We start from the raw sequence: 25,890 nt of genomic DNA on the forward strand, positions 1-25,890 counted from the left end.
CCTAAGTATGATTCTCAATCAGAGACAACGATCGATCGACAGCTGCCTCTGATTGAGAACCATACCAGGCCAAACACAGAAATACAACATAGAAAAAAGAACATAGACTACCCACCCCAACTCACGCCCTGACCAAACTAACACAAAGACATAATAAAGGAACTAAGGTCTGAACTTGACAGTGACAGTAATAATATTGCACACATATTCAGAAATCTGCAAGTTTTTATACTACTTCTATATTGCACCGTTACCAACATGATCTTTTTTTTTTAAATCAATTAATTTCCCTGTAATCTGCTGAGATTGTGAACGTTTTCAGGCTTTGAAGGGAGTTTTGACTGGATTTACTAGAAATGTGAAATTGACCTGGCAAGCCTGTCTCTGCCTGAGCATGATCACAACAAAAGTAGCTGTGCAGCACGTTTTTTAAAGGAAGAGGAGGATGGTTGCAGACGTTGCATTCATGCAAGAAGGTAAGCTATTAACTAAACTGTTAACGAATATGTTAACTAAAATTGTATGTGGTGTATTGGCAAGCAATGTATGTTCCCTTTGTCTTTATTTGTAATTAATGTTAGCTCATGTATGTCTTTCGGTGGAATCCAACATGCATTGACAATGTCCGAAAGCCGCATTGTATCAGATATACTTCATCATGAGATTGAAATTGGTAGGCTCATCCAAACAATTCATTAACGTGCAATTGTTACTTTGCATGTTTTTACCTTATATTTATTTACTGCTTGCTAATGATTAGCGTGCTAGCTAGCGGTTAGCGTGCTAGCTAACGGTTAGTGTGCTAGTTTAGCATAATTGGTCAAAATGTCTTTGATTCAGAATACATGTTTGTGGTTAACCCAATGTTGCATGCATTGGAAAATAATATTGCCAGTGTAACTTGAATTGGTTTACAAGCTAGCTAGAAAAGCCAGTTCCTTTTCATCTGTTTTGTCAAGTCATAAGCATGCATGTGTGCTGAAATATTTAAATAAATCGCCTAATTTAATTATTTTATTTACGTTTTGGCAGTTTTTTTTATCACCCTTTCTTACCCAAAGAGAAATACTTTGCTAGTTAGTTTGGCTTTGCACTCAAAAGAGTGAAACACCACAACAGGAATAAGGATTGTGTAAAGTGTCAAATTTGGTAGGACTGCCAATTCACATACCTTCCTTTAGCCATATCACTCATACTGTTTCTCGTTTAGTCCATCCATAAAAGCAGATGTGCTTTAGTTGCATCCAGGAACTTGTATAATGTGCTTATGTTATGCTTATACTTGCTTTTTTACCTTGAAAGTGGAAAAGGAAATTGTAATAGATGTTTGTGGGACCTCATTCAGTCAATGATAACAGTCATTGGTGTCCCCCAGCCCATCCCCTTTGTTGTGTGCCGAGCAATCTTGTCATTCTTTTAGAATCTTGTCTTTCTTTACGAAGGCACTGCAGAGGCTAAGAAGACATATGGAAACTCTAAAAGAAACATAATTCAACGTGTAGGCCAGATTTGAAAAGGAAATAATAAATCCCGAAGCTCAGGTTTGTCAGTTGTTTAGAATGAGGATACTGGGGATTGTGTAATCATATTCAATTGCCTAAGTGGCACATGACTAATTTAATATTATTGTATCCTTAGATGTCATACACCGAGGCTGCCAGTACCTCTGGATCGATTGTCCATGTGTTGGATGATGCACAACCGTTGGTCAGAACTGACAGTGTTTACGTAAGTTTGTGTCATTCAAAACCAGCACATCGTTCTTGTGAATCTGCTTTGTAAATCAAAGACAGGCAAGTCTGCACTTTCATCCCATATTCATTGTATTGTAACAAAATGTGAAGTAGAGGAGCACAGAGCCATAACTAATCAAAATGTCCAAATACTTTGTGTTATCTCTCTAGTTATCTAAGATGCTTTTTTTCTGCAATACAGTTTACCAAAGCTATGCTTGGATACAAGACTGATGACTCGATATCTAGTATTGACAATAGTGAAGATGGTTATGTCCCAGGGCCATCAGGATCATCAGAGGAAGGCAGTTTCTATGAAGAAAATCTGACCGGTATGCCTATACCTATACCTCTGATATGTCAGTGCATTTTCACTCTGTAGTCAAATGACATGTTATTGGTCACATGTACATGGTTAGCAGATGTTTATACGAGTGTAGCGAAATGCTTGTGCTTCTATTTCCGATTGTGCAGTAATATCTAACAAGTAATCTTAACAATTTCACAACAACTACCTTATCTCTTCAACCGATCGCTTCTCTGCTGCCAATGACTGGAACGAACTGCAAAAATCACTGAAGCTGGAGACTCATATCTCCCTCATTAGCTTTAAGCACCAGCTGTCTGAGCAGCTCATAGATCACTGCACATAGCCCTCCTGTAATTAGCCCATCCAACTACCTCATCCCCATACTGTTATCGATTTGATTTATTTAGCTCCTTTGCACCCCAGTATCTCTACTTGTACACTCATCTTCTGCACATCTATCACTCCAGTGTTTTAATTGCTATATTGTAATTATTTTGCCACTATGGCCTATTTATTGCCTTACCTCTGTTATCCTACCTCATTTGCACACACTGTATATATACGTTTTCTATTGTATTATTGACTGTATGTTTGTTTATTCCATGTGTAACTCTGTGTTGTTTGTTGCACTGCTTTGCTTTATCTTGGCCAGGTCGCAGTTGTAATTGAGAACTTGTTCTCAGCTAGCCTACCTGGTTAAATAAAGGTGAAAATACTAAATACACACCAGTGTAAAGGAATGAATAAGAATCTGTACATGTAAGTATATGGATGAGGGAGATACAGAAGATAGTATAGAGTACAGTATATACATATGAGATGAGTAATGTAGCGTATGTAAACAGTTTATAAAGTGGCATTGTTAAAAGTGACTAGTGATCAATTTATTACATCCAATTTTGAATTATTAAAGTGGCTAGAGATTTGAGTCAGTATGTAAGCAGCAGCCACTCAATGTTAGTGATGTTTGATGGCCTTGAGATAGAAGCTGTCTCCCGGTCCCAGCTTTGATGCACCTGTACTGACCTCACCTTCTGGATGGTTGCCTGGGTGAACAGGCAGTGGCTCCCGGGTGGTTGTTGTCCTTGATGATCTTTTTGGCCTTTCTGTGACATCGGATGGTGTAGTTGTCCTGGAGGGCAGGTAGTTTGCCCCCGGTGGTGCGTTGTGCAGACCTCACTACCCTCTGGAGAGCCTTACGGTTGTGGGCGTACCAGGCGGTGATACAGCCCGACAGGATGCTCTCGATTGTGCATCTGTAAAGGTTTGAGTGTTTTTGGTGACAAGCCAAATTTCTTCAGCCTCCTGAGGTTGAAGAGGCGCTGTTGCGCCTTCTTCAACATACTGTCTGTGTGGGTGGACCATTTCAGTTTGTGTACGCCGAGGAACTTGAAACTTTCCACCTTCTCCACTACTGTCCCGTCGAAGTGGATAGGGGAGTGCTCCCTCTGCTGTTTCCTGAAGTCCACGATCATCTCCTTCGTTTTGTTGACGTTGAGTGTGAGGTTATTTTCCTGACACCACACTCCGAGAGCCCTCACCTCCTCCCTGTAGGCTGTGTCGTCGTTGTTGGTAATCAAGCCTACCACTGTTGTGTCGTCTGCAAACTTGATGATTGAGTTGGAGGTGTACATGGCCACACAGTCATGGGTGAACAGGGAGCACAGGAGAGGGCTGAGAATGCATCCTTGTGGGACCCCAGTGTTGAGGATCAGTGGGGTGGAGATGTTGTTTCCTACCCTCACCACCTGGAGGTGGCCCGTCAGAAAGTCCAGGACCCAGTTGCACAGGGCGGGGTCGAGTTTGGAGGGTACTATGGTGTTAAATGCTGAGCTGTAATTGATGAACATCATTCTTAGATAGGTATTGCTCTTGTCCAGATGGGTTAGGGCAGTGTGATTGCGATTGCGTCGTTTGTGGACCTATTGGGGCCGTAAGCAAATCGGAGTGGGTCTAGGGTGTCAGGTAAGGTGGAGGTGATATGATCCTTGACTAGTCTCTCAAAGCACTTCATGATGACGGAAGTGAGCGCTACGGGCCGATAGTCATTTAGCTCAGTTACATTAGCTTTCTTGGGAACAGGAACAATGGTGGCCCTCTTGACGCTTGTGGGTACAGCAGACTGGGATAGGGATTGATTGAATATGTCTGTAGGCACACCAGCCAGCTGGTCTGCGCATGCTCTGAGGACACTGCTAGCGAATCCGTCTGGGCCGGCAGCCTTGCGAGGGTTAACACGTTTAAATGTTTTACTCACATTGGCTGCGGTGAAGGAGAGCCCGCAGGTTTTGGTAACGGGTCGTGTCAGTGGCACTGTATTGTCCTCAAAGCGAGCAAAGAAGTTGTTTAATTTGTCTGGGAGCAAGACGTCAGTGTCCGCGACGGGGCTGGTTTTCTTTTTATAATCCGTGATTGACTATAGACCCTGCCACATAGGTCTCGTGTCTGAGCCGTTGAATTGCGACTACTTTGTCTCTATACTGACGCTTAGCTTGTTTGATTGCCTTGCGGAGGGAGTAGCTACACTGTTTGAATTCGGTCATGTTTCCGGTTGCCTTGCCATGATTAAAAGCAGTGGTTCGTGATTTCAGTTTTGTGCGAATGCTGCCATCTATCCACGTTTTCTGGTTGGGGAAGGTTTTAATAGTCACTGTGGGTACAACCTCACAGATGCACTTGCTAATAAATTCACTCACCGAATCAGCGTATACATCAATGTTGTTGTCTAAGGCTATCCACAACATATCCCAGTCCACGTGATCGAAGCAATCTTGAAGTGTGGAATCAGATTGGTCGGACCAGCATTGAACAGACCTGAGCACGGGCGTTTCCTGTTTTAGTTTCTGTCTATAGGCTGGGAGCAACAAAATCGAGTCGTGGTCAGATTTGCGACTCGTTTATCATAAGACACACACCCCCGCCCTTCTTCTTACCAGAGAGATGTTTGTTTCTGTCGGCGTGATGCGTGAAGAAACCGAGTGGCTGTACTGAGTCTGATAACGTATCCAGAGTGAGCTATGTTTCCGTGAAACAGAGAATGTTACAATTGTCTACCTCGTTGTCAAGAGACTGGACATTGGCGAGTAGTATACTCGGGAGCGCTGAGCGACGTGCCCGTCTACGGAGCCTGACCAGAAGACCGCTCCGTCTTCCCCTTCTGGTGCGCCATTGTTTTTGGTCGCCTTCTGGAATCCGATCCATTGTCCTGGGTGGTGGTCCAAACAGAGGATCCGCTTTGGGAAAGTCATATTCCTGGTCAGTATGTTGGTAAGTTGACGTTGCTCTTATATCCAATTGTTCTTCCCGGCTGTATGTAATAAGACTTAAGATTTCCTGGGGAACAGTGGAAGAAATAGACATTAAAAAACAAAATACTGCATAGTTTCCTAAGAACGCGAAGCGAGGCGACCATCTCTGTCAGTTAGTGTATTTCCAACCATGCCAGCACAGAACGGTTCAGTTTGGATTGTACAGTGGTGTGAAAAAGGTTAGGATCCACCCTGATGGAGTCTGCCTTCATTTCAGCATGGTATTGCGCGTTCCCCTCTCACTACATGGCTGTATCTGTGGGAACCACGCCCACACAAACACGGGAGAGAGAGAGAGAGAGAGAGAGAGAGAGAGAGAGAGAGAGAAAAGGAAAAGGAGGCAGTGGATTCATGAACCGTGACAGTGTGGCTGTAGCCGTCCCTCTCATACCATATTCAATAGGCTTGAATGGCACAGCTGTTATAAACCTGCATTTTGAGTTGCTCCAACAGTTATCGCTTATGGATTGGTTCATAGGTTGGATTGGGTGAAACTGACATGATTTCCACTGATGTTTTCCAGGAGAGATGTCAGCGATTCGGGCCAATGACCAAGGGAAAGCTGGGACAAAAGAGAGGTTCACACGGTAAAGATGTTTCCTACTGTCTTCAGTCAGTGCATTTTCACTCTGTAGTGTCAACTTATGGCCGTACTGTGCTGGTCCAATCCTGTCTTTATCAGTTAGTGTATTTCCAACCATGCCAGCACAGAACGGTTCAGTTTGGATTGGACACAAGTCAAGACATTAGATCTGGAACTAGTGTGTCAGGATAGATGATAACACAGAAGGATTACCACGCTTTACATTGTTTTTCTTGAGGGAGGGAACTTGATTTAATAGGTATTGCTTTTATTAGAAGGTTTACATTGCAAACAGATTGTTGGGCTTAGATTCCATACAGATTGAGTCTGCCTTGATGTCAGCATTGCACATTCTCCTCTCACATCCTTATTTATGTAGTTATTTAGTTGGGATTGTTAGTTTAATTTCAACACACTCTCTGCAGATACAGCTGTAACCTTGTAGAGTTCATACAGAGAGATGTTCAAGTACTGTATTGTAGGCAACATTTATTTAATGTAGTCATTCATAATGCCATCTCTTTAGAAAGTTGACAAAGGAACTAAAAGGTTTTGGTCGACAATAGAGGTGGATGCAGTTGAAGATTCCTTGATGAACTTTATCCGAATGGGGAAAAATGCCTGGAAAACGCATGCATTTCTGCTTCTCCCCAAGCGCTAGTAAACAGGGACTGCAGAGCAGTACAGTTCTATGTACACAACAGAATAGTTGCAGATCAGAGAAAATAAGTGTATGAGATGCTTCTGGCTATCTTGGTGTACTTCTGAGGATTTAATGGGACTTACTTGACTTAAGCTCATAGGCAGATGACGAATGTCCTCTTTCTCACTGTTCAGGAGAAGTTTTTCCAGGTGGATGGTTCACTTTTGGAGTGACTAAGGTCTCAAGAATACAAAGCCTGCTGACTTTGAATGTTACAGAAAAATAAAGAAAATTCTAAACTATTAATCTGTTACTTGGATATATTGAATCCATTACTAAAATGGTTGTTCCAGTTTAAATACTTTAATGAAGAACTACACTACAGCCGTTGAGTTGCCTTCCGTGTTGCATCATTCTGGCATTCTGCATGAATATTTTCAGTCATAAAATAGAAATAATGTGTCAAATATCAAGAATTTAAAATGGTTAATTATTTTACGCTTCCATTAGGTACAACTTAGGCAGTTGGATAGCTTTTATATATTTCATAGGATGCATTCTGTCGATGGCTGATGGCAAAGCATTGCAATGCATTGAGACAGACTCAATCTCTAGCCACTTTAATAATGAATCATTTGATGTAATAAATGTATCACTAGTCACTTAAACAATGCCACTTTATATAATGTTTACATACCCTACATTTCTGCCATTTAAATAGTTGAGGCTGTGTGTAAGTTTATAGATGGTGTTCAAGGTACAAAGTGTTCAACCTCCTTTCTTACCGACCTTTAGTGCCCCCTGTGGAATATCACGTGTCATTACATGGGCATCAACATGTGTTTTTGAGGGTTGAAAAAAAAACATGGATAATGTTAGAATAAAATCATGCCGAGGAAGCTTTATTCAAAAGACGAAGGATGAGACACGACGTGTCGTACAGTGTCAGGATTCAGTTCAGAAAAACGATACAGTCACTGCCTCGTAGTCCAACCAACAGTATTTTAAACTAAGCACAGTTTGAAGGCTAATCAAAAGTCATTCATATTTCACAAACGTAAGGCAACACTACATCTATTCCAGATGAAGGGGTGCTTTTTATTCGTATAAAATAATAATTTATATAAGCGTTGTCTTATGTGGCACTATCCAGGTCTTTCTTGCAAAAGTGGGTTCTTTTGGCAAGAGAGACCTGGTTACCACAGAACCCAGCAGTTATATTTCATCTGCAGCTGTCTGCTTCCCTTACATGTGCAAGTTGAGACAGGCCCTTTTGACTCAAGCAAAGAGAACTTTGGCCAAATATTATGACAAACAAGCCTACTGGTCAGAAAATGTTGTTCAGCATTCTCGCATTTCATAAACACTGTGTTTGGATAGATCCTCATTTCCAATGCTGTAGTACAAATAGTTCCACCTGAGAATTTGTCAGTGTTGCTATATATTGAAAATGTGAGGAATTTTGGCACTATGGTGTGAGTCAGATGTGCCTCCTTCGGATTAATACAAAATTGAATCGGAAATTCACTTATATTCATCCGGTCAGCACTTACCTCTTCTCTTTGGTCAACAAATCCAATGAAGAAATAAACATTCTACTAAAAGGGTATACTTCATAGCTCACAAGAAACCAACAACACACACCACAGATCATTTAACTGCAATAAAACTTTATAGAAACAGAATTCTTTGGAACATGGTGATGATAAATTAACATTTGCCTAACTAGAATAACAAGTGGATTAATATTAATCTCTAGTTGATACTGAGGGACATGTTCTGTCATCACACCAGCGTACTAGATACTCTGGATACTCCTAAGGGGTTGAAGCAGTCCATCTTCAGGAAGAGAACACTGTTCGAGAAGCTCCACACCCCAGGGATGAAAGTACTTTGACAGCTTGTGGCTCCTGTTGGGTCTCATAGGAAAAGTCTGTTCCAACAGTACTTCCGACAGTAGCTGCTGCTGCTCATGCAGAACAGCCCGGATCGGTGGGCGCTGGATCATTTCTGTCACCTGCCCTTTGTGGTTGAAAGGGCAGTGGAGGTAAAAGGGCAGTGTCGTCAGGGTTTGGCCGGGGTAGGTCGTCATGGTAAATAAGAATTTGTTCTTAACTAACTGCACAATTTAAATAAAGGTAAAAAATAAATAAAATGAAGGTGTGCGTGACCCCTTACAACTGGCTTTGCTCAATCTCTTCAGAAAGAGACTCTTCATCCACCTCCAAGATCGAGGGCAGTGATGGAGAGACACACACTGGGAACAAAGGTCCAGACTTAAAGTTAACGTCCCAGTGAATGGGCTTCACTCTCTTCCTGCGCCCTCGTTGGCTATTCTCCCGCTCTGCCTTGGCACGGGAGGCGGGCATGTGCCCCCGCTTGATAGGAGGCTGTTCTGCCAGTGGGACCAAGGGGGTCAAGAGGGTATCAAAGGGGCACTTCTCGCCCGCTTGCACGGCTCTCCTAGTCAGCAAAGGGGAGTGGTCGGTGCGACCTGTGTGGCTGGGCGTAGGTCTGGTCAGGGGGTGACAGCCATCATCTCCACAGACTAAAGGTGGACCACAGAGGAACAACCTCTCAGTGCTACTGAAGGACAGGGGCTCAGAGGGTAATATGATTTGTTTGTCACCCAGTTGCTCTGGTAGCTGCTGGTCCAGCATAGCAGACTGGATCTGTAAGAGCTGGATCCTCTTCGACACACGCCGTGTTCTGACATTGGCAGGCCGGGCTGGCGCTGGGGAGGCAGGTGGGGCAGGCACTCGGCTGGAAGGAACCGGAGAAGCAGATGGAATAGGCACCAGAAGATCAGGCACATGGCTGACCATTGGGGTAGGCAATGGGATGGCCATCTGGGCAGGTGAGGCTGACACTGCAATGGTTGGCAGCACAGGGAAAGAATTGGTGCTCTCCCTCCTACCCATAGAGTTTATAAGCTCTAAGGTCTGATTAGGGAACCTCAGAGTGCTGCCATCAGTATGTCTTGTTATCCTAGCTATCCCGGTCTTGGGTCGAGCCAGGCTTCTGCTGGCCTGGACCTCAGGCTGGAGGTCATCCACAGGAGAACATGGCGGCTGCAAGAGGCTGCCGTCGGACAGAGACCGTCTGGCCTGAGCAGGAGGAGAGCGGGGCCTTTGGTCCTGGATGTTAGACCTCTGGAGAGGATTGGCCTGGATCCTGATCTCAGACTGCCTGCATGGAGTCCCAGATAAAGGAGCTACTGCCTTGGCTGCAGTGGAGCATATTTTGGGCCTCCTAGGGATGCTTCCTGGTGTCTGTGGTCTGCTGGATTTAACCTCTGGCTCCTTGTGGCTGGAGGTCAATGTGCTCCCTCCGGTTTTGGTTTCAACCGGACCCAGACGCTTGCTACCCATCTGTCCCTCCAGCTGCAGACGAGGCATGCGAGGCACCTTGAGGGTGTTTTTGTTACTTTGGGCATTGAGAGAGGTCACAGTGAGCATTGGGAGCCTGATGGGTGGAGTGGCCAATGGAAGCCTTCCCATGTCAGCCCTCTCTTTAGTCACATCCATGTTGTGGAAGTGGGATCGGCTATTCTTTCTCCCTGGTGGCGTTGGCTGTAGGACAATATCACTGGCACACCGGACACTGAGGATGTCTGTCAGGCTGTTCTCAGAACTGTTCTGACTGGTCTCTTGTGTCCTCGTCCTGGACTTCCTTCTGTCTTTCATGGCTGTGAGAGTCACAGTGGAGGAGCAAACAACATGTTTGAGAATAAGAATATAGAATAAATTACATATATTACAATTGAATTTGATCAAAGTTGTTATTATAAACTAGTGTTTCTCCACTTTCAAAGGACATACCAATTCCTGCCAAAATGTTCACAAACTCTTTAAAATGAAAGATTCACAGACTAAGGCCTACCTTCAATTTGGACTTCCAGATAATTTGCACACGTAGGATTTGACTATACAGTTTCAACAAAATATTATTGAAAACAGAAACACAAGACCACAATACCTACTTTAAAGAAATACTTTTTTTGTCACAAATCACAAAACATAACAGTTTTTCTTACAGTTATTGATCAAATAAAGTTCTCATAAGATAAAAGTAGTGTATTTGAGATTATTAGGTCCTACCTCAGTTCAGGAAGAGCATCAATGACCTGTCTATGGAATTTCTTATTTTAACAAAAGAATGCTTCATTATGACATCATGTACATTATGACATAGTTGCCGTCCACATAATAAAACTTTGTCAAAACCACTTGAATAGGCATGAAATGTTAAATTAAGTACAATAGGCCTAATTCAACAATTGAATAAAAATAATCGTTTGACAGTAATTATTCAGTTTATTGTCTTTTATTTTCATTACAGTAGTGGTTTTGAATGTATTAAAATGAGAGTAGACCTAGTGAGTTACGTGGAACTCGATCGCTCATTGAACATCTGTGTGGAACGTTCACACCTGACGCCACACAGACGCCTTTGAAAAACATTCACGATTTTAGTTTCATATTCAACTTATTACTGCCAATACATTCCCAGTACTGAAATAAATCTGACAATCGCAATTATCTATTTATTATAGCATCCTCTTAGAACGAGAATCACTGTGGTGTCAATGTTTTTGATTATGTCCAAGTAGGAACATAGCTACAAGTATTTTGATTTCTATACTATAATAGTAGTAGTTGTGTGTGTTTTCCTGTCGTGCATTTGTTTTGAGTCAACGCTAAACCCACAATATTTTGGTTCCATTTGGTATTAGCACCGTCAATAGGGGAAGTGACATGCCTGATGCCTAAATTAATGTTGTCGACCAAACACATTTCAATTTCACTTTTGAAATACAATAAATAGCCTGTTAATCTGTCGACAAAACAAGTTAATAAATTATATGTTGGCTTCACGTCTCCAACTCAACCGTATGCTAAATGTAAATAAACTAAAAGCTAAAATGTAAATAACCAGTGGTGGAAAAAGTACTCAATTGTCATACTTTTTTTTTTACAATATAGTTATTGGCATTTCTTTTCTTTTTTTCTTTTACAATTTAACAATCATCAGAAAATGATACAGATAATGCCCCGTTATTCCTTCCACCTAAACAAAACACCATGCTACATGGGAGCATATTGTGCAAAACCCTTCCCTCCCCAACACAGGAACACCCCTCTACCGATATTAGCTTCACTGATTAACAATAAAAAAAGAAACAGAATGACCTTCACATTCCATGCTAGAAAATAAATGAATCAACACAAAAACAAATAATAATAGATTCATGAAGAAAGTAGTAATGAGGCAGCTAAGGTGACGTCTCTAGAAACTACTGAAAGTCCCCCCAGACATCAGTAAATTCAAAGGGTTTATTACGTCAATTGTATGTTATTCTATCAGATGGAATATAGGAAGATAGTTCTTTTAGCCACATCTGCTTGCTTGGCGGAGTGTCACTCTTCCATATAATAGCTGTGCATTTATTGGCTGCAATGACTGCCAATTGAATGAATCTGGTTTTACTACAAATATTAACTGGTAGAACAGAATCATCTCCAAGAAGAATAAGGGAAGGATCTAGTGGTACCGTCATGTTAGTGACCTGTGATAAGATCTGAATAATGTCTTTCCAATAATTGCTTAGTTCAGGGCAGGACAAAAACATATACATAACTGTGCACACTCCTGTTTTACACCTTGGGCAAAATGTTAAATATTTAGAAGTGATCTTGTACAGTCTCTCTGGTGTAAAGTAGACCCTATGTAAAATATTGAATTGCATCAACTTGTGCCTTGTGTTAAATGAAAGACTCTGAGCATCTAAAAAGAGCTTTCCCCATTTCTAATTCTCAAATATGAGACCAAGGTCATCATGCCACTTCATGCAAGTTTTCAGAGGTTCATCATTCCCCAACATAGCTTGAAGCCTCGAGTTCATGTAGGAAATGAAACCTTTTACCCCTTTCCTCTCCAGCCACAGTTGATCAGTTTTAGGTTTACTCATGGGCTGAATCCTACCTCCCTGCTGAGTGGCAATATAATGCCTAACCTGTAGGTACTTGAAGAAAAGAGTTTGAGGTAACTTAAAATGAGATGCCAGTTGTTGAAAGGATAGTAGTTCACCTTCTCTATAGAGATTACCAAATGTTTTAATTCCTTTGTTGAACCAAGAAAATGTAATACCATCTCTCAGGGCTTTGGGAAGATGTGGTTATTATAGAAAGGTGTTTGTTCATATACAGGATGTCAACTAATGTTCGGAGGTAAATTTCTTGTTTAGTGAGGTAAAGCAAAATGTCATCGGCATATAGCGAGACCAGATGTTCACGCCCACCTATACAAACACCATGGATGGATGAGATCTAAAAGCTTCTGCCAGTGGCTCTATAGCCAAAGAAAATAGGAGCAGACTAGCGGGACAACCCTGTCTTATGCCACATGACAGGGAGAACTGTGAGGAAATGTTTCCATTAGTCAGGATCTGAGCTACCGGACATTTGTACAGTAATCTAATCAGACCTACATACTAAGGTCCGATATTCATCCTATGTAAAACTTCTAACAGGTAGTTCCATTCTATGCGGTCAAAAGCTCGTTCCGCATCTAATGATGCCGCCACTACAGATTCTTGGTCATTCTCTACATAATGCATAATATTAAATAATCTTCTGATATTATCAGGAAATGAGCGGTTTCTTACAAAGCCTGTTTGGTCCATATCAACCAAGTCCGGTAGAACCTTATCCAGTCTAAGAGCAATGAGTTTCGCAAGAATCTTATATGAAGTGTTCAATAGAGATATTGGTCTATACCAGGGGTGTCAAACTCATTTCGCATCGTGGGCCACATACGGCCTAGGGAGATGTCAAGTGGGCCGGACCATTAAAATTATACCATACTCTGCTACACTGCTCCACGAAATTGAAAATTTATGGAGTTGTATGAACAGTAGAATTCCATCACACAACTTTTGTTTTGAAGCTGCTGACTAACATTAAAGTGCACATTTTTTAAATCACCACAGTAAGGATTCATCTTCACAGAGCTGTATTCTTTCAATGCAAACAGTATCTAAGGCAGCATTTTAAAGGTGTTAGTCTAGTCTGGACTTGTATTTGTTCCTGAAACTTGGCATCTTTTGGCCTGTACAAGTGCATCAACACCAGGTGTCATGTCCTGACTAGCTGTCACTTTCAGAATGTCATTTAAGTGCTTGTTTGTGAGCCTTGAACGCATTTTTGTTTTATTGATATTCATCACTGAGAAAATTTGTTCACAAAGGTAGGTTGTCCCAAACATGCACAAAATTTTAGCAGCCAGGGCTGTTAATTTGGGGTACCCTGGTAGTAGATACTGATAAAATCTGTCCAGACCTACAGAGGCAAATTTGCCCTTCAAATCTGCATCACACTGCAAATCAATTATCTCTAGCTGAATTTCGACCGGCAGATCAGAAGCTTTAACTGTGAAAGGTGAGCGAAAAACTGAAAATTCTGTCTCAAGTTCACCAAATACCTGAAAACGTTTCTCAAACTCCCGCAGTAGTCCTGCAATTTTGTCTTTGTACCGTTTCATGTCCGCATCAGGTCTGGTCACACACACATCTCTCAGACAGGGGAAATGAGCAGGGTTGCCATTTGCCAGTTGCATCTCCCACAAAGTCAGCTTCAACTTAAATGCATGTATGTTGTCAGAAAACTGTGTGACAACTTTTTGGGCCTTGCAACATTTTGTTCAGATTGTTCAAGTGTTCAGTAATATCAACCAAGAATGCAAGGTCCCGTAGCCATTCCTGAGATTGTAATTCCAACACCGGTTTTCCTTTTTCTCCATGAACTGTCCGATTTCCTCTCGTAGATCAAAGAAATGCCTCAGCACAGCGCCTCGGCTTAACCATCTCACTTCAGTGTGGTATGGCAGGCTGTGGGTAATGTTGCTGTCGCTGAGAAGTTTGTCAAACTGACGATGGTTCAGACCTCTGGACCGGATGAAATTTACAGTGCGAACAACCACCTCCATGACGTGGTCCATTTTCAGCGACTTGCAACACAATGCCTCCTGGTGCAAAATACAGTGAAATGTCCAGAAACGATCTCCTCCATTAAGGGCTTGTACTTTGTCTTTGAACTTTGTCGCGACACCTGCTTTCTTTCCGACCATGGATGGCGGTCTGTAGCCAGGCTGACAGCGGGACCAGTCCACTCCAACTCTGTCCAATGCAGCAACGACAGAGCCGAAAATGTCCTCGGCTGTTGTGGTGTCCATCATTGGCACCAACTCAAGAAACTCTTCAGTAACAGTCAATGTCTCATCAACTCCTCGAATAAATATGGCCAGTTGGGCCACGTCTGTGATGTCATCGTCAATTGCCACGGAAAATGCAATAAATGACTTGACTCTCTGTTTCAATTGACTGTCTAAATCTGCTGATAGTTCGAAATCCTCTCTGCTATAGTATTCCTCGTCAGGCTAATATTGGCAAAAGCTTGTCGCTTCTCGGGACATACAAGTTCAGCCGCCTTCATCATGCATCGTTTAACAAAGTCACCGTCGGAATACGGCTTCGATGCTAATGCTATTTCGCTAGCAATTAGGTAGCTGGCTTTTACCGCTGCTTCACTGACTTCTCGGCTCTGGATGAAAGTTGACTGCTGTCTCAGACCCGCCAGCAATTCGTTAATCTTATCTCTTCTCAGTTGTCCTTGCAAGCCGTCATATTTTTCGCTGTGATGAGTCTCGTAGTGGCGTCGAATATTATATTCCTTCAATACCGAAACTTGTTGCAAACACACCAAGCACGAAGGTTTTCCGTGCATCTCTGTAAATAAATAGGACGTGGTCTATTTTTCTTTGAAAATTCTACACTCCTTATCTACTTTTCTCCGTTTGGATAACGACATTTTGGCTAATGAGGGTGTAGCGGAGAGGTAGAGACCAAGGTATTAACAACGTCGTAACAAGCAGCAGATGGCGCATTGATACCGTCTGCTGTTTTCAGTCTGTCTCAGTGATGCGGCTTGTCTTCTACTCTGATGGAAAGAGTGCGCCCCTTAGCGGATAATCCATGAATTGCAGCGAATTAAAAATATTAATTCCATGTCTTTTATGCATTTTTTCCACTTTCAAATTATCCTGCGGGCCTGATCGAACCTCCTTGGGGGCCGGTTCCGGCCCGCGGGCCGTATGTTTGACACCCCTGGTCTATACGACCCACAAAGCATAGGCTCAATTAGTTTGGGTATAAAGGATCGATAGAATTCAATAGGGAATCCGTCTAACCCTGGTGATTTTCCCCAGCAGTGTTGAAAATTGATTCCCTAATTTCCTCTGATGTTATCTCTTTCTCCAAGTGCTCTCTATCCTCATCAGTTAAAGTTTGTAAATTGGGTTTGTTCAAAAACTCATGCATTGTGGCAGGGGCATCCCCTTCAGACTTGTACAATGTTTCATAAAACTCCCTGAAGACTAGATTAATTTCCTCAGGACTGTGAACAACTGTGTTAATGGGTAGCTTAATAGAGCTAATAACTCTACTTGCATCCTCTCTTAACTGCCAAGGAAGCAACTTTCCTGCTTTATCTCCATGTTCGTAGTGGTTTTGTTTTGTTCTCCTGAGAGCATTTTCCACTTCATGGGTCGTCAGGGTGTTATATTCCAATCTCTTTGAGTCTAATTGTTGAGTTGAGTCGTCAAATGTTACACTATGTTCATTTTCCAGATCTGTAATTTCATTCTCCAACGAATCTACTTGAGCCTTTATACATCTTACAAGCATCTGAACTAAAGGATATGATTTTCCCCCTCAGATATGCAAGGAGAGCTTCTCATAAAATTAGGGAGGAGGCAGAGGAGTTATTGGTGCTAAAAAAATGTCTATATGAGTGTTCAGAAATGTTACAAATGTGGGACTATTTAGTAAATATGTACCAAACCTCCATCTTCTTGAGGGTGGCTGTGCTCTACAAACTGGTACTGAAGCCAGCAGGGCAGAATGATCTGATATACATCTTGGTAAGTACTTACACCCAGTAGTTAAACTTCCCCAGGCTGCAGGAATAAGAAATAAGTCTCTAGAGTAATTGTTATGGACAGGGGAGTAAAATGAGTATTCTTTAACCTTTTGGTTGTGAAATCTCCATAAGTCTACGAGTCCAAAGTGTTTCATTTCTGCTTTTAACATTTTAGCTGCCTGTGTGAGGTTGATACTATTAGAGGAAGATCTATCACTGGAAGGGTCCAGTACCAAGTTAAAATCCCCTGCCATTATTATCTCTGATGATGGGCACATTAACTTCAAAAAGATGTCTTGGTAAAATGTAGGATCATCATGGTTAGGACCATACACAACCACAATGGTAAAGGGCTCAGTATTAATGAAACCTTGAATGATCACAAACCTACCCCCTTTGTCTTTATTCTGAGATTGTATCTGAAAAGGGCAATGCTTATTAATGAGTATGGCCACCCCTCATGCCCCGACATTTGAAAGATGAATAATGCACTTGGCCCACCCACGCTCTTCAGTTTATCATGCTCAGCATCAGTCAGGTGTGTCTCCTGAAGAGCTATATCAACCTTATGCTACTTTAGATCATTCAGAATGCGTTTACGCTTGACTGGGCATTTAGTACCCCTAATGTTAAGTGTCACAAAAGTATAGTTATTAGGTGCAGACATCTTTAAAGAAAATAAGAAATAGGGAAAAGGAAAAAAACAAAATTGCACTGAGTGTATACAACTTGTACAAAATAAAATTATGAAAGTTTAAAGTAGTAAACATCTCTTGAGCTAATACCCTGACCCTAACACAAACTCACCCAACCCCCTCCCCAACTGAGGGAGTGAAAGAATCCATATCCTTAGATGCTAGTCTTTAAACTAGATGTACCTACTATGCATAGCATCGCTCTAATTAGGTCAATTCTAAATTATATGTATATGGAATTAGAAGTACATTGACTGTTCCTTGAAGCATAAAAATGTTGTTAGTCAAGTAACAAAATAGAATTTGATTACAACAATAATGACCGGACTATTTAGCCCCACTTTGAGCATGTCTCAACAACAACAACAAGAACCTTGTGTGCGTTCATAGTCACCAACAGAGCCTACACGCACACCCAAATGTCAACCAATCGGCATTCCCCAATGCCCGGCGCCCTGAGACCTGTGCCGCGAGGCGACAAAAGCGATGACCACAAACGCAACCCAGCAGGTCAGGAAAAAAGACATCAAGCTGTGATGTATAAATGAAAACCTTTAACAGACGATAACAATAATCTCTCATAAAATAGGGACAAGTAGTTAAACAATCACCATCCTCCTGAGTTCACTGTCCCCCCAAAAATATTATATATATACACACCCACACACACATACACACACACGTATGCACATACACAAGTGTAAAGCTATCAGCTAGTTGGCAAATAGGCGGCCAGCGAGTAACTTATCCCGGTCTCGGTATCAGTAACGCTAGCATATATCTCTATCAATAAACAAGCCAACAAACGTAATAGTTGCTAAAATTCCCTGAAGTAATATAAACATAGTTAGGCTTGAAACCCAGTCAAAAGCCACATAACTATTTAACCAAACCCGACTGGACCTCTCTGCATCAATTAAAGTATAGAGAAAAATTGTAACTACCTGGCATAGTGTGGACGTATAGTAGCTAAAGCTACAACCTTGTAAACTTAGCGAGCTGGCTAAGTAGCACAGCCAACATTAGCTAACATCCAACTTTACCTCGCTAGTCATTATCGCGCTAGCCATCTAGCCAGCCATCCAGCCAGTCGATCATATGAGTAATTTCGTTGTTTCATCATGTGCTAACAGTTCACTATCCACTGTATCCAAGTTCAAAAGACAGTTCCTCGGGATGTAGTAGACAAGTCAGGAAGTTCTTTCCTCATGTATGTTTCAGCCATCTTCACAGAGTCAAATGTGCGCTCACCATTCTTGGTTTCGATCCACAAAGTCGCTGGGTAACTCAGGCTGTATGCCAAGCCAGCCTGACGTAGAAGTCTCTTCAGTGGGGAGAAAGCCATCCTCCTCTTGTGTAGTGTAGGAGAAAGATCATGATTCTGGCATCTCCATACTTGAGCTCTCCCTTTGCTCGGGCAGCAGAGAGGATGCGAGCCTTGTTCTGGTAGTGTAGAATTGTAATGACAAATGCCCTGGGTGCAACCTGGCCAGGCAGCCGCCTCCGTAGGGTGCGATGGGCCCTCTCGATCTCCAGTGGGTGCACGGGAGGGGGTAGATCCAGAATTTTGGGAATCAAATCAAATTTATTTATATTGCCCTTCGTACATCAGCTGATATCTCAAAGTGCTGTACAGAAACCCAGCCTAAAACCCCAAACAGCAAGCAATGCAGGTGTAAAATGCAGGTGTAAAATCCATTCCTGTAGAAAGCAGATCGCGTCTCTTCCCTCCACGGCCTCTGGGAAACCTTGAAGTCTCAAATTCGATCGCCTTTGGACATTTTTGTAATAATCCAATTTCTCCTCGAGTTTAGAGATGGCATCTTCTCACTTCTTGTATTTTTGGTCCACTTCCTCGTGGACGTCCAGGATGGCAGCCTGGTGGTCAGCTTTGTCACTCGTCCCTTTGTGACTATCTGGTCTTCGTGGAGTTTATCGACCAGTACATCAATTTTGCTGAGGTGTTCAGAAAGTGTCTCTTGGATTTTTCTTATACCCTTGTCCATCTATCTCCATTCTGAACCATGCTGGTGCTTCTTCCGAGCTAGCATCTGCCGAATCCGAAGAAGGGCTGTCAGAGAGGGGCATTTTTCCATGCCTTGTCTGACGCTTTGACATATTGGGCATCTTTTAATTTGGCGATACAATAGATGTTTTAACTTCCAACTCACTATTGACGAACAGGTAAACCATGTCAAATGCCTTAAAAGGGATTGAAAGTTTGAGGACGCTACGCAGACACGTCTTGTTAGAGCTTAGCCATTTCCGGAAGTCTCAATTGTCATACTTGAGTAAAAGTAAAGTTACCTTAGTAGAAAATGATTCAAATAAAAGTGAAAGTCAGCCAATAAAATACTACCTGAGTAAAAGTCTAAAAGTATTTGGTTTTAAATATAGTGGAAGTGATTAGCGAGTACACCAGATCAGAGGCAGTAGGGATGACCAGGGATGTTCTCTTGATAAGTGTGGGAATTGGACCATTTTCTGTCCTGCTAAGCATTCAACATGTAATGAGTACTTTTGGGTGTCAGGGAAATGTATGGAGTAAAAAGTACATTATATTCTTTAGGAATGTTGTTAAGTAAGTGTAAAATATGTCAAAAACATAAATAATAAAGTACAGATACAGTACTTTAAAGTATTTTTACTTAAATACTTTATATCAAAATAAAGAAAGTCGCACAATCCATATATAAACTCCCATATGTGTGTTATTTACAGTGGTGTAAAGTTATTAAGCAGATTAAAAAACATGAGCTGGTGCACACCCAGCAAAATGTGTTTGTGTGGGGAAATAAACGATAAACTATCAAAATAAAGTCGCTCACTCCGTATATAAGCTCCCAGTAATTTATTGGGTATTTGCCCACGTTTCTGCATCACTGTGCCTTCTGCAGGGAAAGTTTCTAAAATCATCCTATGGAAGAGATACATAGATGATGTCTTTGTGCTCTGGGAAGGAAGTCAGCAGGAACTAAATGAATTCCAAACTCTACTAAACGAGAGCTCTGAATACCTCAAAATCACCATGCAGACTGATGAGAGAAAAATACACTACCTGGACTTATGGATCATCAAATAGAATGATGCAGTACACACAGACTTATATACAAAGCCCACAGACCGCAATACCTTGCTATGTGTAAATAGTATGCATCCCCTTCCCCTCAGGAATGGTCAACCATACAGTCAGTTATGCAGGATTAAACAAATCTCTGGCCACCAGACAGATTTTGACAGCAATGCTAAAAAAAAATGACAGATCAATTCAAAATGAGAGGCTACAAGGACAAAACTCTTGATGCTGCAATGATGAAAATATCTCAAAAACCAAGAGAGGAATTACTTAACTCAACCAAGGAAGAAAAACAATGCAACCATCTTTTGCACTAAATACACCAAGGGTTCGGAGAAAATAAAAGCAAATCCTGAAAAAGGACTGGCATATTCTGCAATCAGACAAAAAAAATAATTGCACACCTTCAAGGAATCCCCGCTGGTGGTCTATAAGCGTGGTCACAATATTGGAGATAGCTTGGTGAGATCTGACATGCCCCCTGAGCTCACTCAGACACTCTTGACACCTATCCCAAATGGGAACTACAAATGTGGATCATGCGCACAGTGCAATAGCATTATAAAAACATCCTTCTTCAGACACCCACATACAGGTTGAAACATCCCTGTTAGGGGTAATCATCTCATGCAAGACCACGGGAGTAATCTATCTCATCATCTGTTCATGTGGAAAAGCCGACAAAGGGAGCCTTAAAGGATATCCTCTCTAAAAACATTGACCCCTAGTGGTCTGAATATTGACTTTGATCTCAGGCCCTTCTTATGTACAATTCCTTCTTTTATGAACAAGTCTTATAAATTGATATAATCTTTCTACAGCTTACTAGTGTACACTTAATATGTTCCCCCTGTTGATGATGCTCATTATAGATTAAGGTTGAACCAAAAGATTACATGTAACAAATATGAAATGAAATACGAAACAATTAAATATGTGAAATTGAATTAAACAATAATGTATGTGGATGCTAATATGATGTACTATATTCAATGATGTTTCTATACGATAACAATAGCCTAATATATTTAATATGCCATAAACAATTGTTTTTAAAAACATTTTCACTAATTAATTCTAATAAACTTAATCATTATGGCACTAATTGCAATGTTTGTCTACATAACCTGGTTCAAGTATTCATGACATTACCCTGAAGAAGGCACAGTGATGCTAAAACATTACTGGGAGTTTATATATGGAGTGTGCAACATTCTTTATTTTGATATAAAGTATTTAAGTAAAAATACTTTAAAGTACTGAATCTGTACTTTATTATTTATGTTTTTGACATATTTTACTTTTACTTAACATTTCTAAAGAATATTATGTACTTTTTACTCCATATATTTTCCCTGACACCCAAAAGTACTCATTACATTTTGAATGCTTAGCAGGACCGAAAATGGTCCAATTCCCACACTTATCAAGAGAACATCCCTGGTCATCCCTACTGCCTCTGATCTGGCGGACTCACAAATCACTAAACACAAATTCTTTGTTTTTAAATGATGTCTGGGTGTGACTCTGGCTATCTGATTTGCTTAATTTAAGGAATTTTAAATTCATACTTTTACTTTTGATACTTAAGTATATTTTAGCAACTACATTTACTTTTGATACTGAATTATGTTTAAAACCAAATACTTTTAGACTTTTACTCAGGTAGTATTTTATTGGCTGACTTTCACTTTTATTTGAGTCATTTTCTACTAAGGTAACTTTACTTTTACTCAAGTATGACAATTGAGTACTTTTTCCATCACTGGTTATTTACATTTGAGTCATTTAGCATACGGTCACACTGGTCACTTGTGGGAATCGCACCCACAACCCTGGCGACTAAACCACACTGTGCTTCATCAAATAGCAAAACCAAATTACTTGGTTTGAAGTTGAGAATACATTAAAAGTACATGGTGCAAGTCATCAATGTCGTTCGAGATTCTACTTAGACAACATCAATTGTGAATATCTCCACAGATCCGCCACAACCTACAGTAGGCATGCTGTCTTGAACATGCACGCTTTATATGATGAACATTACATACGAATAAATGTATAGTTACAGTAGCCTCAAAATGTGGCCATGGATCTGTTACTTATTTTAAGGTTGAATAAATACTGTTACATTAGTTTGTAAGAGAGCCTTAACTTTAGGCTATTTACTGTATTACAAAAGTAATATTGAATTGTGTTTAGTTCACAAAGCTTCCAAATTTCAATATTTAAAGAATATATTTACTGCTTGGATACTTCAATCTAAGACACTGGCTTAATTCCATTCTTTCACTTTCATTTTTGGTTGAGTTGGAGACCTGAAGCCAACATATAATTTATGAACTTGTTTTGTCGACAAATTAACAGGCTATTTATTGTATTTCTAAAGTGAAATTGAAATGTGTTTGGTCGACAACATCAATTTAGGCATCAGGCATGTCACTTCCCCCATTGGCTGAAGGTGCTAATACCGAATGGGACCAAAATATTGTGGGTTTAGCTTTGACTCAAAAAGAATGCACGACAAGAAAACCCACACAACTACTACTATTATAGTATAGAAGTTAAAATACCTGTAGCTATGTTCCTACTTGGACATAATCAAAAACATTGACACCACAGTGATTCTCATTCTAAGAGGATGCTATAATAAATAGATAATTGCGATTGTCAGATTTATTTCAGTACTGGGAATTTATTGGCAGTAATAAGTTGAATATGAAACTAAAATGGTGAATGTTTTTCAAAGGCGTCTGTGTGGCGTCAGGTGTGAACGTTCCACACAGATGTTCAATGAGCGATCGAGTTCTACTAAACTCACTAGGTCTACTCTCATTTTAATTAATTCAAAACCACTACTGGAAAGAAAATAAAAGCCAATAAACTGAATAATTACTGTCAAAGTATTGTTTTTATTCAATTGTTGAATTAGGCCTATTGTATTTAATTGGACATTTCATGCCTATTCAAGTGGTTTTAACAAACTTTTATGATGTGGACGGTTGCTATGTCATAATGTACATGATGTCATAATGAAGCATTCTTTTGCTAAAATACAACATTTCATAGACAGGTCATTGATGCTCTTCCATATCTGAGGTAGGACCTATAATTTAATGAAATAATCTCAAATACACTACTTTTATTTTACGAGAACTTTATTTGATCAATAACTGTAAGAAAAGCTGTTATGTTTTGTGATTTAGACAAAAAAAGTATTTCTTTAAAGTAGGTATTGTGGTCTTGTGTTTCTGTTTTCAATAATATTTTGTTGAAACTGTATAGTCAAATCCTACGTGTGCAAATTATCTGGAAGTCCAAATTGAAGGTAGGCCTTAGTCTGTGAATCTTTCATTTTAAAGAATTTGTGAACATTTTGGCAGGAATTGGTATGTCCTTTGAAAGTGGAGAAACACTAGTTTATAATAACAACTTTGATCAAATTCAATTGTAATATATGTAATTTATTCTATATTCTTATTCTCAAACATGTTGTTTGCTCCTCCACTGTGACTCTCACAGCCATGAAAGACAGAAGGAAGTCCAGGACGAGGACACAAGAGACCAGTCAGAACAGTTCTGAGAACAGCCTGACAGACATCCTCAGTGTCCGGTGTGCCAGTGATATTGTCCTACAGCCAACGCCACCAGGGAGAAAGAATAGCCGATCCCACTTCCACAACATGGATGTGACTAAAGAGAGGGCTGACATGGGAAGGCTTCCATTGGCCACTCCACCCTTCAGGCTCCCAATGCTCACTGTGACCTCTCTCAATGCCCAAAGGAACAAAAACACCCTCAAGGTGCCTCGCATGCCTCGTCTGCAGCTGGAGGGACAGATGGGTAGCAAGCGTCTGGGTCCGGTTAAAACCAAAACCGGAGGGAGCACATTGACCTCCAGCCACAAGGAGCCAGAGGTTAAATCCAGCAGACCACAGACACCAGGAAGCATCCCTAGGAGACCTAATTTATGCTCCACTGCAGCCAAGGCAGTAGCTCCTTTATCTGGGACTCCATGCAGGCAGTCTGAGATCAGGATCCAGGCCAATCCTCTCCAGAGGTCTAACATCCAGGACCAAAGGCCCCGCTCTCCTCCTGCTCAGGCCAGACGGTCTCTGTCCGACGGCAGCCTCTTGCAGCCGCCATGTTCTCCTGTGGATGACCTCCAGCCGGAGGTCCAGGCCAGCAGAAGCCTGGCTCGACCCAAGACCGGGATAGCTAGGATAACAAGACATACTGATGGCAGCACTCTGAGGTTCCCTAATCAGACCTTAGAGCTTATAAACTCTATGGGTAGGAGGGAGAGTACCAATTCTTTCCCTGTGCTGCCAACCATTGCAGTGTCAGCCTCACCTGCCCAGATGGCCATCCCATTGCCTACCCCAATGGTCAGCCATGTGCCTGACCTTCTGGTGCCTATTCCATCTGCTTCTCCGGTTCCTTCCAGCCGAGTGCCTGCCCCACCTGCCTCCCCAGCGCCAGCCCGGCCTGCCAATGCCAGAACACGGCGTGTGTCGAAGAGGATCCAGCTCTTACAGATCCAGTCTGCTATGCTGGACCAGCAGCTACCAGAGCAACTGGGTGACAAACAAATCATATTACCCTCTGAGCCCCTGTCCTTCAGTAGCACTGAGAGGTTGTTCCTCTGTGGTCCACCTTTAGTCTGTGGAGATGATGGCTGTCACCCCCTGACCAGACCTACGCCCAGCCACACAGGTCGCACCGACCACTCCCCTTTGCTGACTAGTAGGAGAGCCGTGCAAGCGGGCGAGAAGTGCCCCTTTGATACCCTCTTGACCCCCTTGGTCCCACTGGCAGAACAGCCTCCTATCAAGCGGGGCACATGCCCGCCTCCGTGCCAAGGCCCGGGCGGGAGAATAGCCAACGAGGGCGCAGAAAGAGAGTGAAGCCCATTCACTGGGACGTTAACTTTAAGTCTGGGCCTTTCTTCCCAGTGTGTGTCTCTCCATCACTGCCCTCGATCTTGGAGGTGGATGAAGAGTCTCTTTCTGAAGAGATGGAGCAAAGCCAGTTGTAAGGGGTCGCACACACACACACCTTCATTTTATTTATTTTTTACCTTTATTTAAATTGTGCAGTTAGTTAAGAACAAATTCTTATTTACCATGACGACCTACCCCGGCCAAACCCTGACGACACTGCCCTTTTACCTCCACTGCCCTTTTACCTCCACTGCCCTTTCAACCCCAAACCACAAAGGGCAGGTGACAGAAATGATCCAGCGCCCACCGAACCAGGCTGTTCTGCATGAGCAGCAGCAGCTACTGTCGGAAGTACTGTTGGAACAGACTTTTCCTATGAGACCCAACAGGAGCCACAAGCTGTCAAAGTACTTTCATCCCTGGGGTGTGGAGCTTCTCAAACAGTGTTCTCTTCCTGAAGATGGACTGCTTCAACCCCTTAGGAGTATCCAGAGTATCTAGTACGCTGGTGTGATGATAGAATATGTCCCTCAGTATCAACTAGAGATTAATATTAATCCACTTGTTATTCTAGTTAGGCAAATGTTAATTTATCATCACCATGTTCCAAAGAATTCTGTTT

At 41.7% G+C, this 25,890-nt stretch overlaps 1 protein-coding gene across 1 annotated transcript; it reads left to right on the forward strand.

Moving 5' to 3' along the window:
• On the forward strand, positions 1–25,232 carry LOC135568831 (coiled-coil domain-containing protein 120-like). The gene is made up of 4 exons (XM_065015593.1): positions 1–476; positions 1,639–1,728; positions 5,875–5,938; positions 23,848–25,232. Exons 2-4 carry the CDS (start codon positions 1,639–1,641, stop codon positions 25,230–25,232), a joined length of 1,539 nt encoding a protein of 512 aa, XP_064871665.1. The 5' UTR covers positions 1–476.
• Positions 25,233–25,890: the final 658 nt, after the last annotated feature.

This window comes from Oncorhynchus nerka, unplaced genomic scaffold (assembly GCF_034236695.1).
Source record: "Oncorhynchus nerka isolate Pitt River unplaced genomic scaffold, Oner_Uvic_2.0 unplaced_scaffold_12___fragment_6___debris, whole genome shotgun sequence".
NCBI lineage: Eukaryota > Metazoa > Chordata > Actinopteri > Salmoniformes > Salmonidae > Oncorhynchus > Oncorhynchus nerka.